The sequence below is a fragment of the Oryzias latipes genome, chromosome 16, assembly GCF_053564925.1.
Source record: "Oryzias latipes strain Hd-rR chromosome 16, Olatipes_Hd-rR_3.1".
NCBI lineage: Eukaryota > Metazoa > Chordata > Actinopteri > Beloniformes > Adrianichthyidae > Oryzias > Oryzias latipes.
This window is the reverse complement of record NC_136252.1, coordinates 2,260,695-2,277,710: the sequence shown is the minus strand read 5'-3', so window position 1 is coordinate 2,277,710 and position 17,016 is coordinate 2,260,695. Positions and strand designations below refer to the sequence as shown.

The 17,016-nt window shown below is 48.9% G+C and overlaps 2 protein-coding genes across 2 annotated transcripts; both read left to right on the top strand.

Annotated features, from left to right (window-relative positions):
* The first annotated feature begins 247 nt into the window (after positions 1-247).
* wu:fe05a04 (uncharacterized) lies at positions 248-12,107 on the top strand. Its single transcript, XM_004086672.5, has 4 exons — positions 248-611; positions 704-1,226; positions 9,349-10,316; positions 10,770-12,107. The coding sequence occupies exons 2-4, from the start codon at positions 713-715 to the stop codon at positions 11,529-11,531; spliced, it is 2,244 nt and encodes a 747-aa protein (XP_004086720.1). The 5' UTR covers positions 248-611; positions 704-712; the 3' UTR covers positions 11,532-12,107.
* A 1,537-nt stretch (positions 12,108-13,644) lies between these two features.
* LOC101163399 (uncharacterized) lies at positions 13,645-16,620 on the top strand. The gene is made up of 3 exons (XM_023964370.2): positions 13,645-13,864; positions 13,955-14,216; positions 15,114-16,620. The coding sequence occupies exons 1-3, from the start codon at positions 13,850-13,852 to the stop codon at positions 16,505-16,507; spliced, it is 1,671 nt and encodes a 556-aa protein (XP_023820138.1). The 5' UTR covers positions 13,645-13,849; the 3' UTR covers positions 16,508-16,620.
* The last annotated feature ends 396 nt before the right edge of the window (positions 16,621-17,016 follow it).

The following is a 17,016-nucleotide window of genomic DNA, read 5'->3' as shown; positions in this document are numbered from 1 at the left end:
TCGTAAATTGTGTTTCGATTGGTAGAGAACCCATATTCTTGTAGCTTGTATAAGGATTATACAGTTTTTATTTACGTGGCCTTTACTGTCATCACTTGAGTATTTTAACTTCGTTTATACCGCATTAAAGTTAATTTTATCATTCGCCTTGTAGAAAGTACCTTATTTAAACATTTTTAATGGATATTTAAATTGCTTTTGTCACACTTGAAATCCTGCAAAAGTGAAACCAGTTCAGAGCGCCGATGTGTAATACCACCCCCAGACGCTAGGTGTCCTCAGACTCTGCAGCCGCCGTTTTACATTTGCCTTTTGTTGTTTCTACCAGTCTTGGATTTGCCATCGAAAGAACCGAGGGTTGCTAACCTGCTCTGTAGTTGATTTTAGTTTATTATTTCAAACTATAAGCAAACACGTGTTCTCGTAGGGTTTAAGTATCATATATGCATAAAAAAGCCCTTTTCTCCAGTAAAAACCGTCCAGTTGAGCGTAAACGTCCTCAAGCTCTCGTCTCGGCTCCAGCAGACCTGAAGGTGTGTCGCTGCAGGTGAAGGCATCACCAAAGTTTGAACAGGACGGAGAGCAGGAATGCGGATGTAGTCACCAGAGCAGTGAGCGCAAATATTTACTATCACTTGTGAATGTTGTACGTGGCAATTAGCTGACGCTGAACACCTGCGCGTGTCATAACTGTCGTCCTCAGCCAGCAGTCATGTCCACGAAGGGCATCCGGCTGACAGAACGGGGACTCCCGGACGTCCTGCTACCGGAGCAGACCTCCCTGAGACGGTCTGCCCGGTTGCTCCCATCCTCCCCCTCCTCACCCGCAGCCCCGCTGAAACGGAGAGGACCGAAAGCTGGTCGGGAGGGGGAGGCGGTGAAACTGCCCTCTGACGTCAGTCGAAGCAGAATGTCACCCCGTCTGTCAGAAACATCTGCCCTCAAGCGGGCAAGAAGATCCCCGGGTCTTCAGGAGGACCAGAGCGTCAACGGTTCCTCCGCTGGAGATGCCGAGGAGGAGGAAGAGGGAGGTGCCCAGGACCCCTCCCAGAGGACCACCGGGGAGCAGGACGGCGGGGAGGCAGCTGACGAGAAATCCACGCAGGAGGAATCCACGGAGGCGCCGGAGGCTGAGGATGAGTCTGACGACAGTGAAGTGTCAGACATGTACGAGGAGGAGGAGCTGGATGATGAAGATAACGAGGAAGAAGAAGAGCTCAGCAATGGTAATAACTTGACAGAACAGACCATTTCTGTTGTATTTTTGACACACTTGTCACCCCAAATGTTGTCACACGTCATTTTCCAAATCCGTGCGTCCAGCCCTGAACCCTTTTCTCAGCCGCACAGACCCAGAGGAAGGGTTAGGGTTAGGGTTACGGTTAGAGTTGCAGGTTAGGGTTAAACCACCAAATAGTGCCTGAGGGCGGCTGTTTCTGCGGCTTACCGCTCCTCCAGGGGATGGATCAAATGCTGATACGCATTTCACACTCCTAGGTGCCTGACAGATAATGGTACTTTAACTCTAAGCTTGTTTTTAAAATCCATGCTTGGATGCACTTAAAATACGTGCGAGCAATGTGCATGTTGCTGCACATTTAACGTGTGGCCATCATGAATTTCCATCACTTGTGCTGGTCAATAACATCAACCTAAACAAATCTACACCTGTTACACAGGGATGGCTTCAGAGTTAATCATCACAAAAAGTTTTGTTGACCAGGGGTCTTAAACTCAATTTACCTGGGGGCCACTGAAGGCAGGGCCTGGCTGAGGCTGGGCCGGAACTGCAGCGCGTGCACACACGTGACACGTGTTAGTATCTGAGAGCCAATGCCAGTTTGAATCAGAAAATGTAAAAAATCCAACCTTCTCAGACTTTTTACTATATTTTATAACATGAAATAAGATGAACAAGGACCCTGGTGGAAACAAGTTGTGTGTATCTTCCTCGGGTACATCCCTTCTTTGGTAGTAAAAATACATGGAACATGTACTATACTATACTCTAATATTAACTTTTTTCTGTACAAAATTTACGTATAAAACTCTCAACAAATAAAATCTAAATAAAAAATCAACAAGTAAATCAGTAATATGTTTCTGTTTATTTAGTCTTCTATATCTACTGTTTTCTAATTTAAACATCCTTATTAACACAGTTCAGTTAACACTGTTTAATATAACTATTAAACACAAAAGAAGACTCCAATTCTACAGTCCTGTAAATCATTCAATGGTTCTTCTGAACACGGCCTCTCTTGTCTTCTTCTCACTGCTGGACACTTGGCAGCACTTCCTCCCAAATAGCTGAGACCCTCAGTGTGGATGAAGATGATTGACAGGAAATCTGGACTGGACTTGGACTTATTGAAATTGAAGATGGAGAAGTCAGAGAATATGTGCTCCAATTTTGAGTCTGTGTTGAATGTTTTTTTAAGTTTGCTCTTTAAAACGCATATCTGTAAGAGAAAAAAAATTCAGTAATCATTTTTTAAAATTTTCTTTCTTATGACTTCTACACATTTAACCCCGGTCACAAGTCATTTTATAGTAGCCAGTCAGCCACTCCTATATTTTCATAGTTGAATTCAAACTGTGGTTTATAAAAGACCGGGTGCTGTTCACTGGAGATCAGAACAATCGTTACAGATACCTGAGATCAAAGAGAGGCTCAAAAACTGATGGAAATTCATGTTGGCAACACCAAATAAGGGCAGCCAAGATGCACAATAAGCGTGTTTGAGATCACCCAGGTGGACAAAACGCTGCACAGATCACCTGGTGTGCAACCTATGTTTTTGCTCCAATGTCACCTGTCAATCATCACAAAATATAGCGAGAAAAGGGGTGCAAGCAAGGCGCCAACCCATCAAACGCAGCTGGAAATTTAGTTCTGCGCTGACTGCGAGCGCCTGCATGACTACAAACCAATGCATTGTGGGAAACGGTGTCTTGATGGTTTTTGTAGTTAAAGTGATCAATTAAAATACCTATTGATTAAAAAAATAGGCTACATACATTTCAAAACATTAAAATAACTATAAAAGATATAATAACATAGCTCATACCAAGGCTAAAGCCCTTGGTCGGGTCTCCAATAACAGACAGATCCTGGGTGACGAGTTAAAGAGTGGTTCAGAATTCTCTGATGACAAGAAAAATCAAGGACTCAATTACGTTGCCTGGATTGGCGTCACCGGGACCCCACTCTGGAGCCAGGCCTAGGGTTGGGGCCCCCAGGCGAGGGCCTGGTGACCAGGGGTCTTCACACTGGCCACGGTCGGGCTCAGCCCGAAGGAGCGACATGGGTTTGGGTGGTAGTCGAAGGCGGGTGCCTCGGCGGCCCAAACCCCAGTCATGGAACTTGGCTTTTGGAACATGGAACGTCACCTCTCTGGAGCCTGAGCTGGTGCGAGAGGTTGAGAGACCTTTTAAATATAGTTGGGCTCACCTCCACTCATAGCCTGGGCTCAGAAACTCAGTCCTTAGAGAGGGGTTGAACTCTCTACCACTCTGGAGTTGCTCAAGGTGAGAGGCGGCGGGCTGGTGTGGGCTTACTCGTGAGCCCCCATCTCAGCCGCCAAGTGTTGGAGTTCACCCCAGTGGACGAGAGGGTTATGGAGGGGCGTGATTGGTAGGAATGCCCCCCCTGATCTGAACCTGAGTGGTGTTTTGTTATTGGACTTCTGTGCTCGTCATAGTTTGTCCATAACGAACACCATGTTCGAGCACAAGGGTGTCCATCAATACACCTGGCATCAGGACACCCTAGGCAGGAGGTCAATGATCGACTTTGTAGTTGTTTCAGATGACCTTGTGTCTTGGACACTCTGGTAAATAGAGGGGCAGGGCTGTCGACTGATCACTATCTGGTGGTGAGTGGATTCACTGGCAGGGAAGGAGGCCGGAAAGACTTGGAAGACCCAAACGTACTGTGAGGGTCTGCTGGGAACGTCTGGCTGAGCCCTCCGTTAGGGAAGTCTTTAACTCCCACATCCGGGAGAACTTCAAACAGGTACAGAGGGAGGTTTGGAGATTGAGTCCGAGTGGACCATGTTTTCCACCTCCATTGTCTCTGCTGCTGCTCGGAGCTGTGGTCACACGGTCTCTGGTGCCTGTCGAGGCGGTAACCCCCAAACCCGGTGGTGGACACCGGAAGTAATCAGAATGAAAAGTACTTTATTGATCCCAGAAGTGGGTCATTGGTGTATTACCGTAGCAGTAAACAAAAGAGAAAATAGAATAATGTAAAACCAATAATATTGACAAATAAATAAATAAAAAGGGATACCGTCTAGCTGAAGAAAGACTCCTACCAGGCCTGGCTGGCTTGTGGGACTCCAGAGGCAGCCGACAGGTACAATCTAAGCGAGCTGCAGCCCAGACTGTTGTGGAGGCAAAAACTCGGTCCTGGGTGGAGTTCGGTGAGGCCATGGAGAAAGGACTATCGGTTGGCCTTGAAGGACTTCGGGGTGAGGCTGTCTATCACCCAAGCTGAAGTCAGTGAGGTAGTCAATGAGTTCCTCAGTGGCAAGGCTCTGGGAGTGGACAAAGTCCACCCTAAGTACCTTAAGTCTCTGGATAGTAGTTTGAAAGGTAGTTTGCCATCTCTCGGTGGGTGAAGTGCCCCTGCCCTGGTGGAGGAGTTTAAATATCTTGGAGTCTTGTTCACGAGTGAGGGAGATTAACAGGTGGATCGGAGCGGCGTCCGTAGTTATGCCGTCACTGTATCGGTCCGTTGTGGTGAAGAGAGAGCTGAGCCAAAAAGCAAAGCTCTCAATTTACCGGTCGATCTTCATTCCAACACTCACCTATGGTCATGAGATCTGGGTCCTGACAGATAGAACCAGGTCCCGAATACAAGCGGCTGAAATGAGCTTCCTCCGTAGGGTGGCTGGGCGCTCCCTTAGAGATATGGTGAGAAGTTTGATCACCCGCGGAGAGCTCGTTGTAGAACCGCTTCTCCTCCACATTGAAAGGAGCCAGTTGAGGTGGCTTGGGCATCTAGTCCGGATGCTTCCTGGACTACTCCCTGGGAAGGTGTTTTGGGTATGTCCCACTGGGCGGAGGCCCCGGGGAAGACCCAGGACGGGGCTGGCCTGGGAACGCCTCGGTGTTTCCCCAGAGGAGCTGGAGGAAGTGGCCGGGGCGAGGGAAGTCTGGGCATCTCTGCTTAGACTGCTGCTCCTACGACCCGGACCTTGGATAAGTGGAGGAAGATGAATGGATGGACATGAAATAGACCCTTTCTAAAAAGGACAGTAAGGAACTCCTTAAAGTGGTTGGGGGTGGGGGTGGGGGGGTAGGGGTGTCAGGTTTCCTGCTCTAAATGTTTCCCTGCTTCAAGCCCTGTCAATGCCCAGTAACGCCCCCAACTACCGCGGGCCGCAAGTTTGATACCTGTGATCTAGACCTATTTAGTACATTTTCAGGTCTAAATGTTGTCAGTTTGAAGCTGTTTTATCAAAAACATATTGATGGTTGTTTGTTGGGTTATATTCATTTCTAATTATAAGGTTAAAGTTCCACTCTGATCATATTTTGATATTTTGTAAAAGAGTTTTTTAATTAGAATTATGACGTTTTTAGCTAAAATCTAATTACTTGTGTTGTTTTCCAGGACATAGTTTCTGCAGAGTAGCAGTAGTTCATTAGAAATTCCACTCTGGGTTGTGGGCGTGACCGTTGGCACAGAGCAATCCTGCCCCAACTTCTTGTCAGTCATACGTTTACATGTTCTCCCACTCGCTTAGAGCCCCTCACAACCCCTGGCTAACATAACTGATGCAACAAAAATGGTAAGTAATATGTGAGCCATCCAGCCCCACAGTTCTGATCCAGATTCCAGCTCAGACGAGGAAAACAAAGACGTTCATGGATCTATTTGTCTCCAGCTGGATGCATCAGAATGGAGCAGAGCAGGGAGCTTGTGGCTCACCTGCATATTCTCCATCCATCTTCCTCCGCTTATCCGGGACCGGGTCGCGGGGGCAGCAGACTGAGCAGAGATGCCCAGACTTCCCTCACCCCAGCCACTTCCTCCAGCTCCTCTGGGGGGACCCCGAGGCGTTCCCAGGCCAGCCGAGAGACGTAGTCTCTCCAGCGTGTCCTGGGTCTTCCCCGGGGCCTCCGCCCAGTGGGACATGCCCGGAACACCTCTCCAGGGAGGCGTCCAGGGGGCATCCGGACTAGATGCCCGAGCCACCTCAGCTGGCTCCTTTCGATGTGGAGGAGAAGCGGTTCTACTCCGAGCTCCCCGCGGGTGACCGAGCTTCTCACCCTATCTCTAAGGGAGCGCCCAGCCACCCTACGGAGGAAGCTCATTTCAGCCGTTTGTATTCGGGACCTCGTTCTTTCGGTCATGACCCATAGCTCATGACCATAGGTGAGTATTGGAACGTAGATCGACCGGTAAATTGAGAGCTTTGCTTTTCGGCTCAGCTCTCTCTTCACCACAACGGACCGATAGAGCGACCGCATAACTACGGACGCCGCTCCGATCCGCCTGTCAATCTCACGCTCCGATCTTCCCTCACTCGTGAACAAGACCCCAAGGTATTTAAACTCCTCCACCTGGGGCAAGGACACTCCACCGACCGAGAGATGGCAAACTACCTTTCTCCGGTCAAGGACCATGGCCTCAGATTTAGATTTAGATTGCTGACCCTCATCCCAGCCGCTTCACACTCGGCCGCAAACCGCCCCAATGCACGCTGGAGGTCCCGGTTCGATGAAGCCAACAGGACAACATCATCTGCAAAAAGCAGAGAGGAAATCCTGTGGTCCCCAAACCAGATCCCTTCTGGCCCTTGGCTGCGCCTAGAAATTCTGTCCATAAAAACAATGAACAGAACCGGTGATAAAGGGCAGCCCTGCCGGAGTCCAACGTGGACCGGGAACAGGTCTGACTTACTGCCGGCTATGCGAACCAAGCTCCTACTCAGGTCATACAGAGACCGGACAGCCCTCAGTAAGGCTCCCCGGACCCCATACTCCCAGAGCACCCCCCACAGGATGCCACGGGGGACGCGGTCGAACGCCTTCTCCAAATCCACAAAACACATATGGACTGGATGAGCGAACTCCCACAATCCCTCCAGCACCCTAGATAGGGTGTAGAGCTGGTCCACTGTTCCACGACCAGGACGGAAACCGCACTGTTGTTCCTGAATCCGAGGTTCGACTATCGGACGGACTCTCCTCTCCAGTACCCTGGCATAGACTTTCCCAGGGAGGCTGAGGAGTGTAATTCCCCTATGGTTGGAACACACCCTCCGGTCCCCCTTCTTAAAGAGGGGAACCACCACCCCTGTCTGCCAGTCCAGTGGTACGGTTCCCGACCGCCACGCGATGCTGCAGAGACGTGTCAGCCAAGACACTCCCACAGCATCCAGAGACTTGAGGTGCTCAGGGCGGACTTCATCCACCCCCGGGGCCTTGCCACCGAGGAGCTCGTTGACTACCTCAGTGACTTCAGCCCGGGTAATAGACAGCCCCACCCCAATGTCCTCACTCTCCGCTTCTTCAAAAGAAGGCGTGTCAGTGGGATTGAGGAGATCCTCGAAGTACTCCTTCCACCGCCCGACAATGTCCCCAGTCGAAGTCAACAGCTCCTCACCTGCACTGAAAACGGTGCCTGTGGAGAACTGCTTTCCCCTCCTGAGTTGTCGGATGGTTTGCCAGAATTTCTTCGAGGCCAACCGATAGTCCTTCTCCATGGCCTCACCGAACTCCTCCCAGTACCGAGTTTTCGCCTCCGCAACAGTCCGGGCCGCAGCTCGCTTAGACTGCCGGTACCTGTCAGCTGCCTCTAGAGTCCCGCAGGCCAGCCAGGCCTGGTAGGACTCCTTCTTCAGCTTGACGGCATCCCTTACTTCCGGTGTCCACCACCGGGTTCGGGGGTTACCGCCGCGACAGGCACCAGAGACCTTGTGACCACAGCTCCGAGCAGCAGCAGAGACAATGGAGGTGGAAAAACATGGTCCACTCGGACTCAATGTCCCCAGCCTCCCTCGGTACCTGCTTGAAGTTCTCCCGGATGTAGGAGTTAAAGACTTCCCTGACGGAGGGCTCAGCCAGACGTTCCCAGAAGACCCTCACAGTACGTTTGGGTCTTCCAAGTCTTTCCGGCCTCCTTCCCCGCCAGCGAATCCAACTCACCACCAGGTAGTGATCGGTGGACAGTTCCGCCCCTCTCTTCAACCGAGTGTCCAAGACACAGGGCCGAAGGTCGCCTAAAACAACTACGAAGTCGATCATTGACCTCCTGCCTAGGGTGTCCTGATGCCAGGTGTATTGATGGACACCCGTGTGCTCGAACATGGTGTTCGTTATGGACAAACTATGACGAGCACAGAAGTCCAATAACAAAACACCACTCGGGTTCAGATCAGGGGGGCCGTTCCTACCAATCACACCTCTCCAGGTGCCACTGTCATTGCCCACGTGGGCATTGAAGTCCCCCAGGAAGACAATGGAGTCCCCCTTTGGGGCACTTTCCAGTACCCTTTCGAGAGACACCAAGAAGGCCTGGTACTCCGAACTGCTGTTCGGCCCGTAAGCCGAAACCACAGTTAGAGACCTGTCCCCCACCCGGAGGCGGAGGGACATGACCCTCTCGTCCACCGGTGTGAACTCCAACACTTGGCGGCTGAGCTGGGGGCTCACGAGTAAGCCCACGCCAGCCCGCCGCCTCTCACCTCGGGCAACTCCAGAGTGGTAGAGAGTCCAACCCCTCTCTAAGGACTGAGTTTCAGAGCCCAGGCCATGTGTGGAGGTGAGCCCGACTATATCTAGACGGTATCTCTCAACCTCTCGCACCAGCTCAGGCTCCTTCCCTCCCAGAGAGGTGACATTCCATGTCCCAAAAGCCAGGTTCCATGATCGGGGTTTGGGCCGCCGAGGCACCCGCCCTCGACTGCCACCCAAACCACATTGCACCGGCCCCTTTTGAGGTCTCCTACGGGTGGTGGGCCCATGGGAGAGTGGTCCCACGTCGCTCCTTCGGGCTGTGCCCGACCGGGGCCCGTGGGAAGAGCCCCGGCCACCAGGCGCTCGCCTGCGAGCCCCGACCCTGGGCCTGGCTCCAGAGCGGGGCCCCGGTGACGCCAATCCGGGCGACGTAATCGGGTCCTTGTTATTACTTATCATAAGGGGGTTATGCATATTCTCTACATCACAAATACGATCTCTTTCCAATAGTATCTTTTTCATCTGCTTCTGATTTACTATTTGAATACAGAAATACTCAGAAAAACAACTTAATTTTCTTTCTTTCATCACAAGAACATGTTAAAACACCAATAACAGCTTCTGATACAGTATTGTCTTTTCTTTTTTCCCCAGATGTGAGTCATTCCAGTAATTTCCACTGCACGGTCTGCAATCTCCAGCTGTCCTCCAAGTTCAAGCTCCAGGACCACATGAATCTGCACACGGGGGCACGCCCATACTGCTGTGCGGAGTGTGGGAAACGCTTTTGTCAGATCTACAGCTACCGCTTGCACCTGCGCACGCATGCCAAGACCAAGGCGGAGTGCCACTGGTGTCGCATCTGCTTGACTGGCTTCAGCTCCCAGGACCTTCTCAACAGCCACCTGTCAGCAGCCCACCTGGAGGACGTCTTTTACGAGTGTGACCTGTGCAAGCGCGTCTTTACCTCTCTGAGCGCGTGTGAAAAGCATGTGGAGCTGCACAAGTGCATGGTCAACATCCTGTGTGAAGTGTGTGGCCGCAACTTCCCTTCAGAAAAGTCGCTGGCGCGTCACATGAAGAAGAGGTGCCTTCACAACTTCAAATGCACGGACTGCTCCGAGACCTTCACCAAGAGGAACGCCCTGCTAAAACACAGCTTCTCACACCTGGGCCTGCTGCCCTACACCTGTGTTCGCTGCCGCTGCCACTTCCGTCTGGCAAAGCTGTACCGCCAGCACAAGTGTGAACCCCAGCGTATCCACTGTGTGGCGTGTCTGAGGAAGTTCCTTAACCAGGAGGATTTCCAGCAGCACAAAAAGGACACGGGCTGCTGGGGACACCAGGAGCCCAACCAGAAAACAGACGAGATCCGGTGTTTGGAGTGCGGGCAGAGATTTGACACGTCAGAAGAGCTGAAGAAGCACGCCGGCGCTCACCAGAGGGTGCTGAAGTGTGCTGAATGTGGGAAAGGGTTCAGGTCTGCCTTACTGTTGATGTCCCACATGGGGGGCCACGCCGGCCAGTCGCCGTGTTTCTGTCAGGCGTGTGGGCTGGGCTTCCCCCATCAGCAGAATTACGACGGCCACCTGAAAACATGCGGGAAAACCTCGCAGGCTTCGGTGAGTTAGGAGCGTTTCATTGTTTTAGTGCATCATGCATGCCATGCTGGCAGATTTAACAAAAAAATTATTTATTTATTGTCACTTTTAGTTAAGTAAAAAAATGGCTAGCATTAGTTTACTCCAGCTAAACAGATTTGAGGCTTGAAGGCACAAAGAGGAACAATTCCACCAAACCCAGCGTTACTCTGAGTGGCAAATACCGACACCCACACCTACAGCGCCCTCTAGTGGGAAAGTAACAAACACATGAGCCCATTTAGTTCTAATAATGACACAAGTTGCACCCCCGACCAGAAAGCGTGACTTTTACTTAGAAAAATATGGTAGTTACTTTTCAACTACTCTTCTGTCTTTTCTACCAGAGATAAGGTGGTGCATGCAGGATGGTGTGCAAACCTCTCCTGACTTTATTCTAAAGCAATGCAGTTTCATGTATTTTGTTTGTTTCAGAGTGCCACCAAGAAGCACACAAAGTCTCTTTGTGAGAAAAAGAAGCTGCTTTCTAAATCAGCCGGCGCTCCTGATCCTGCGTCCAAGCATATCCCAGAATCCCACACTCCTAACTCCTCTGATGGGCTTTGGAGGCTCACTCTGGACAAGCAGCCGCCTCCCGGTGCAAACCTCGTCTTGTTTCTACCCGTCTGTCAAACCAACGAGCTGCCCCTCCCTTCCATCCCTCAGACACTGTCATTTGAACCAATACAGACTCTGCCTCAAGCATCTCCCTCGCCGGTTTCTCAAGCTGAACTTTTGGGCGTGAAAGCAGCCCTCAGAGTGCAGCCAAACTCTCCATTTGAGCAGATAATGGACATCAAGGACGATGAAACGGCCCCTCTGGATTTGTCCAAAAAGCGCAACTCGACTGAGCTGCAGCTCTCCGGTGTTCCTCTCCTTCCAGTTAAAAGTGAGCCGGAGGAATGTGAAGTCTCAGGGCAGTCCATCTGTCCTGAAAGGCCAGAATTTAAAGAACCTAACAGCCATCAAGTTGAAATAGACGGAAAAAAGATGGACCCGTGTTCTGAAGCGAAGCGCCTTCAAAGGTACCCCATAGTTCTGTCGCTTCTTAATGCCAGAACCGCTTTCCCTGGACCAGGAGGAGATGTTAAGAGAGAAGACCAGTCCCATCTCCATCCTGGTGCCTCATCGACCCGCTGCAGCCAGCTGGAAGACATGCGGCTGAAGGACGAATTCAAAAAGGACCCGGATGCATAAAGAAGGAGCAGGAGTGAGAAGAACTTTAGTTTGCAATAAGCACACAAACCAAAAATGGCACTGATGTTACACAGCCACTACTGATGATGAAGATGAAGCACATTACCAGTCCTTCAGGTCAAAGTCGTCATGGAAGCTCCATTCACAAATGCACTACATTTGTTGACTTGTCTTTGGGATTGTGTCCATTTGTTATATTAACAAATCCTTTTTACACAGTTTCCGTTAAAAGCTAAGTATTTTTAGCCCTCCTTTTGACACTAGCATGGATAGACTGTTAAATTATTGGACCTGAACATATTTAGGATTGTTCTTCTGTGAATATCAAACATTCCATTTTTCATTCTGAACTTTCTAAACTGAAAAGACTATGCAGTGTGTGTGGGATCTCTGCAATAACTAACCTTCCTTCCATGCTTTCCTGGTACGTGAAACAAAACCCTCTGTCCTTTTGGATGTGTTGAGGTTTTTTTCTTGTTTTCTATAAACATTTAAAACATTGGTTCCTGGAGTTTACACTTTTCTGCAATGATGTCTGTTTTCTTGAGGCCAATAAATATTTATCCGGAGAAAGCACACGTGTGGACATTTCTTGGAAGAAAACTAAAACCAAATGAAAACCTTTTCTACAGAGGTTTGCTAAAATGGCTTTATTTATCTGTTAAACTATTTTAAAAGTATTCCCAGCAGTCTTTTAATTAAGACTATGCCTTTTTTTAGATGAATCAAATCAACCTGTGTTGTTTTCTTGGACCTAGTTTCTGCAGAGAAGCTGGAGTTCATCAGAAGTTCACCTCTGAGCTTTGGGTGGGACTGGTGCCGCAAAAGATTGGTGCCCCCCTTCCTTCTACTGAGAGCTCTCTGTCTCCAGCTAGCCTATAGCCCCTTCCACCCCCAACCTAGCATTACTGGTGCAGCAGAAATGGAGGCAATATCTGAGCTATCCAGCCGTACAGTTTAGATCCAGATTCCAGAAAATAAAGACGTTCATGGATCCATTTGTCCAAAGTGATGCATCAGAATAGAGCGGAGCAGGAAGCTTGAGGCTCCGCCCAGCGTAACTTCTGCATCAACCTTTTTTTAATGCCATTTTTTTGTCTGCTACTGATTCACAATTTCAATAAGGAATTACTCAAAAATGCCATTTTAAGCTTAATTTTCTTTCTATATGTCCATCAGAAAAATGCCACAAGATCATGTTGAAACCACCAAACATAGTTTTCATTAGAATGGATCTTTAAATAACTTCTTTATTAGTTGTTCCTGGGAAAAGTCTGATGAGATTTCAAAACTAAAACTGAAATAGTTTTAGATTTTTTCTATTTGCAATATCACTATTATCCAAAATAATGGAAATGTTTACATTTTCAGAAACCGTTATGTATTTTTAAAAACATGATACTCCATGTAGTCACACAACTTAAAATTAGAATTACTTTATTCAACCTAATTTCTTGGGTCTATCCTATGGCAACTTAACCTTCCTCTGTTTTTGGAACCTAAAGCTGAGGTTATCCGCTTCCTTAGCCTCAAACCTATCGAGGTCCAGTAACTCACATAAGTCAATGTTCTGTTTAAAAAATTAAGTCCTTCCTTAATTTCATGCTGTCATTTAGTTTAGGATGTGTTTTAATTTTTAATTTTTGTGTTTTAAATTTTTTTTTTCCATAAAGAAACATAATACTCTGCATACTTTTTTGGATAAGACTTGTCTAAATTAATTTCCTGAACCAAAAATGAACATATAACTAGTGAAATGTTTTACTTTAAAAAAAAAAACTTTATTATACAAAACGGAAGTACAATACAAAACACGATTTTACAAAATAGATATGCCAGGGGAGAATACATATTACATGCATTTAACATAAAAACATTCCGGTTTCTACAACTTTCATATAAACATAAAGCTTTCTGATGAACACTTTTGGAGATGTTACTGAGATACGTTTCAATTTGTTTGAATGTTTTACATTTTTTTAAAAACAGACAGTAAAGTTCATTTGTGATAAAATCAATAAAAAACACAAAGGTTGAGGTTTGCTGGATGACGTCATCACGTCATCTATTTTTGAAGGTAAGGGTTAAAATGGGAAATATTGTCACGTGGTTTCAATAACCCGGAAATAAAAAAATGTTGACGGTTTATTTGAACTGAGGAGTGTGTACATAAATAAATGTGTTTTTCGTGCATGTATATCGGTCGTGTTAAGCCGGGATGTATAAACATGTAGTGACACGTGTCTCTAAATGGTCTCCGTTGTCTTAAAACGTCGTTTCTCGTGAAACCGGCAGAGTGACGCGTCGTTTCTGCCTCCATGGACAAAGACCTGGTAAGTGGGAGTCTGTCGCTGTAACGCGCACGGAGCGGCGGGAGGTTCGCGCACGCGGCCTCGCTTCTCACCCCCTCTGTGCCCCCGCAGCAGGCTCCGTGTTCCTGGGCGGACATGCATCAGTTCATCGGGGACCTCCTCTCATCCGGAGCCCCCCCTAAGGGCCAGATGGACGCGCGGAGCGCTGCGTGGGGGGCCGCGGCTCTGGGGCTGAAGCAGGCGGCCTCGGTCGAACCGATCCAGCCCTTCAGAGCGGCGCCGGACAGGAGGGGGGCCGGCCCGGGAGCACGGGAGGCCGGGCCGCTAGCACGGCTCCAGCCGCTGAGGAGAGGCCCGAACGCGGGAAGGGAGGGTAGGTGGAACCTGGAACGGTAAACGGTGTAGGTAAAGATGGACGGAAAGTGAAGTGGATCAGTCTGAAAACGTCCATAGATTCACTTTGTTTTGGGTCATTTTGATGGTTTTTGAAATACTAAACTACCTCATGGTTAGTATTAGAATGAAAAATAAAATTAAACAAAAACCCTTATTGTACTTGATGAAAGCCAGTGTTGTGCTACTGACCTCCCAACTGTGATACATTACAGATTACTTTTTGTTTAAAAGTAATCCCTTTTCTTAAAGAATGACTCTGGGAATTGTAATGCATTACAGGTATTACTTTTAAGTTACCTTTTAAATAAAACATGCAAAAGCAGATCATATTAAATAAGAAACATAATATCAATATTTGATTTAGGCTAAAAATAACATCATCATAATTAAAAGACCACTGGGGATATTTTTACAATAGATTTAAAGATGACTGGACTGAGACTCTATAGAATAGAATTTCTATTCTATCCAAATGTCAACAGCATAACAAACACAAGATGTACCGAAAAAGGAAACTACAAGTAAAAAGGATCAAAATAAAAATGTAAGACCTTTTTATGTTCAGATGGAGACTGAGTGCTGTCGGATGACGAGGCTAAAGCCAAACAGTCATTTTCCTTTATTCATTCCAGGTGATGTGAGACGCAAAAAACAACCAAAATTCCCAAATACTTTGCAGTATTTTTATGAAAATCTTTTGCTTTGATCAGTTACATTTTTATGAGTTATTCTAGCAGCTCTTGCAACCTAATCTTTTGGCATTAATTAGCTTTCTCTTACCTTTAAGGAGTTAATTGAAAGTACAACAATTTAGCTTAATAGATAAATATCTTTATAGCATATTTTTTGCTGTTTCTTTCTATTTGTTTGGCAGATTTGCATCACACCTGCACGTGTCCCAGCTGCCCATATTCCAGCTCTGCGTCGTCCTGTGAGGCCGTCTGCCCCCTGCAGGCATTGCAGTCAGAGTCAGCCTGCCAGCCCAAAGACCCCAGCAGCATGTGCTCACCGGACACCACCGTTCCCGCTGGCAGCAGCAGCAGCTCAGAGCTGAAGTCCAGGCGGAGCAGCCCACCGCAGGTGGAGGACGCTGACAGAACTGGGAGCGAGCAGCAAAGCTCCAACACTCCTCCTTCCAGGGCCCCCCCGTGCTCTTTATCCCAACTCTCCGTGTTTCCGTGTTTCTGCTGCCATCAAGGCCTGAGGACCTGCTCCCAGGTTCTGGGGAGTCAGGAAGGCACAGACCCCCCTTTTTCTCACACCCATCATCATTTCCATCACCACCACTGTGCCTTGACATCCTGCCTGCCATGTCCTCAGCTTTCGGCTCCCCTCAGCTGTTTGTCCTGCCCCTGTTCCTTCGGGCCCCCCCGGCACAAACAGGCGGAGGAGCAAGAGGCGAGGGGGCGGCGGCCTCTGCTGCCGCATCCCTGCATGCACTGCATGGCCTCTTTTTCCAGGCCGTCACAGCTGCTGCAGCACCAGCGCGCGGAGCATGCCCACAAGCCGCACGGCTTCCTTTGTACGGAGTGTGGGAGGGCCTTCAACTCCCACAGCAACCTGCGCATCCACCTCAACGTGCACACGGGGGCTCGGCCCTACAGCTGCCCCGACTGCGGGAAAGGCTTCAGTCAGTCGGGGGCCCTGAAAATCCACAGGCGGACCCACACGGGTGAAAGGCCGTATGCATGCAGCTTCTGCGATAGGGGGTTCCCCAATCTGGCAGGCGTCCGGGCCCACCAGAGAATCCACACGGGGGAGAAGCCCTACCGCTGCGGCCACTGTGGAAAGTGCTTCACCCAGTCAGGAGCTCTGAAGATCCACGTCCGCATTCACACAGGAGAGAGACCCTTCCTCTGCAGCCTCTGCGGAAAAGGCTTTTCCAACCACTCTGGGATTCGCTTCCACTATCGGACGGTCCACGGCTTGACTGAGGAGCACACCGGGGAGGCAGCTTGTTCCCCTGGGCGCCCGAGGACCTCACATAACCGTCCAGACCCGGCCTCCCACACACCGGCTCCTCCGGGTTCCTCCTCTCTTCCGGGCTCCGCCGCTCTCAGTGGAGCTGAGGGCAGATCACCCAGAGAAGGAGGCAGCAGGCACAAAGCTGGACTCCTGTACGCGTGCGAGGACTGTGGGCTGTGTTTCAAAGATGCCCCCTCCAGGAACAGACACCAGACTCTGGAGCACTACTCCCATGAGAGGAGGGAGGAGGAGGAGGAGGAAGAGGAGCAGAGGGAAGAGTTCAGTACCAGAGAGGCAGTCTGAGAGTTCTATGTCAGTCATTTTAGAATTAAGTTCATATAAAAGTTATATTTCCAACGTTCTTTACCAAAAGCATCCATTTGCTGTAACACATTAAAGAGCCACTCTGAAGAAAATCTCTGCTTTGATGTTTTTAAAATGTTCTTGTGGCATTTTTCTGATGATGGAGGATGAGCTGGTGTCTGACTACTGCTGGTCTGGATGGCTCTGATGTTGCTCACCATTTCTGTTGCAACAGTAATGGGGGGGCTGTAAGGAAGGGGGTGGGGTTGCTATGTCCCAGTGGACCCGCCCACAAATCAGAGGTGGATTTCTCATTTCTATTGCTGCTCTGCAGAAACTGTCCTGGAAAACAGGTTCTTTGCTTTGGTAAAAGAAAACCATAAACTTAATTAACCCTTGTGCTATCCTAGGCACTTTAACGTTGGGAGTTGGGTCATCTAGACCCACTAGACAGTGCTCTGAACCTTTTTTCTTCAATGATTTGTGATCTTCACTGGTGTCCATGGATT

Coding starts and splice junctions, on each gene's coding strand:
- wu:fe05a04 (XM_004086672.5), top strand. CDS start 713: ATGTCCACGAAGGGCATCCGGCTGACAGAACGGGGACTCCCGGACGTC. Junction 1,227..9,348: donor AGAAGAAGAGCTCAGCAATG/GTAATAACTTGA, acceptor TTTTTTCCCCAG/ATGTGAGTCATTCCAGTAAT. Junction 10,317..10,769: donor GGAAAACCTCGCAGGCTTCG/GTGAGTTAGGAG, acceptor TGTTTGTTTCAG/AGTGCCACCAAGAAGCACAC.
- LOC101163399 (XM_023964370.2), top strand. Junction 14,217..15,113: donor CCCGAACGCGGGAAGGGAGG/GTAGGTGGAACC, acceptor TTTGTTTGGCAG/ATTTGCATCACACCTGCACG.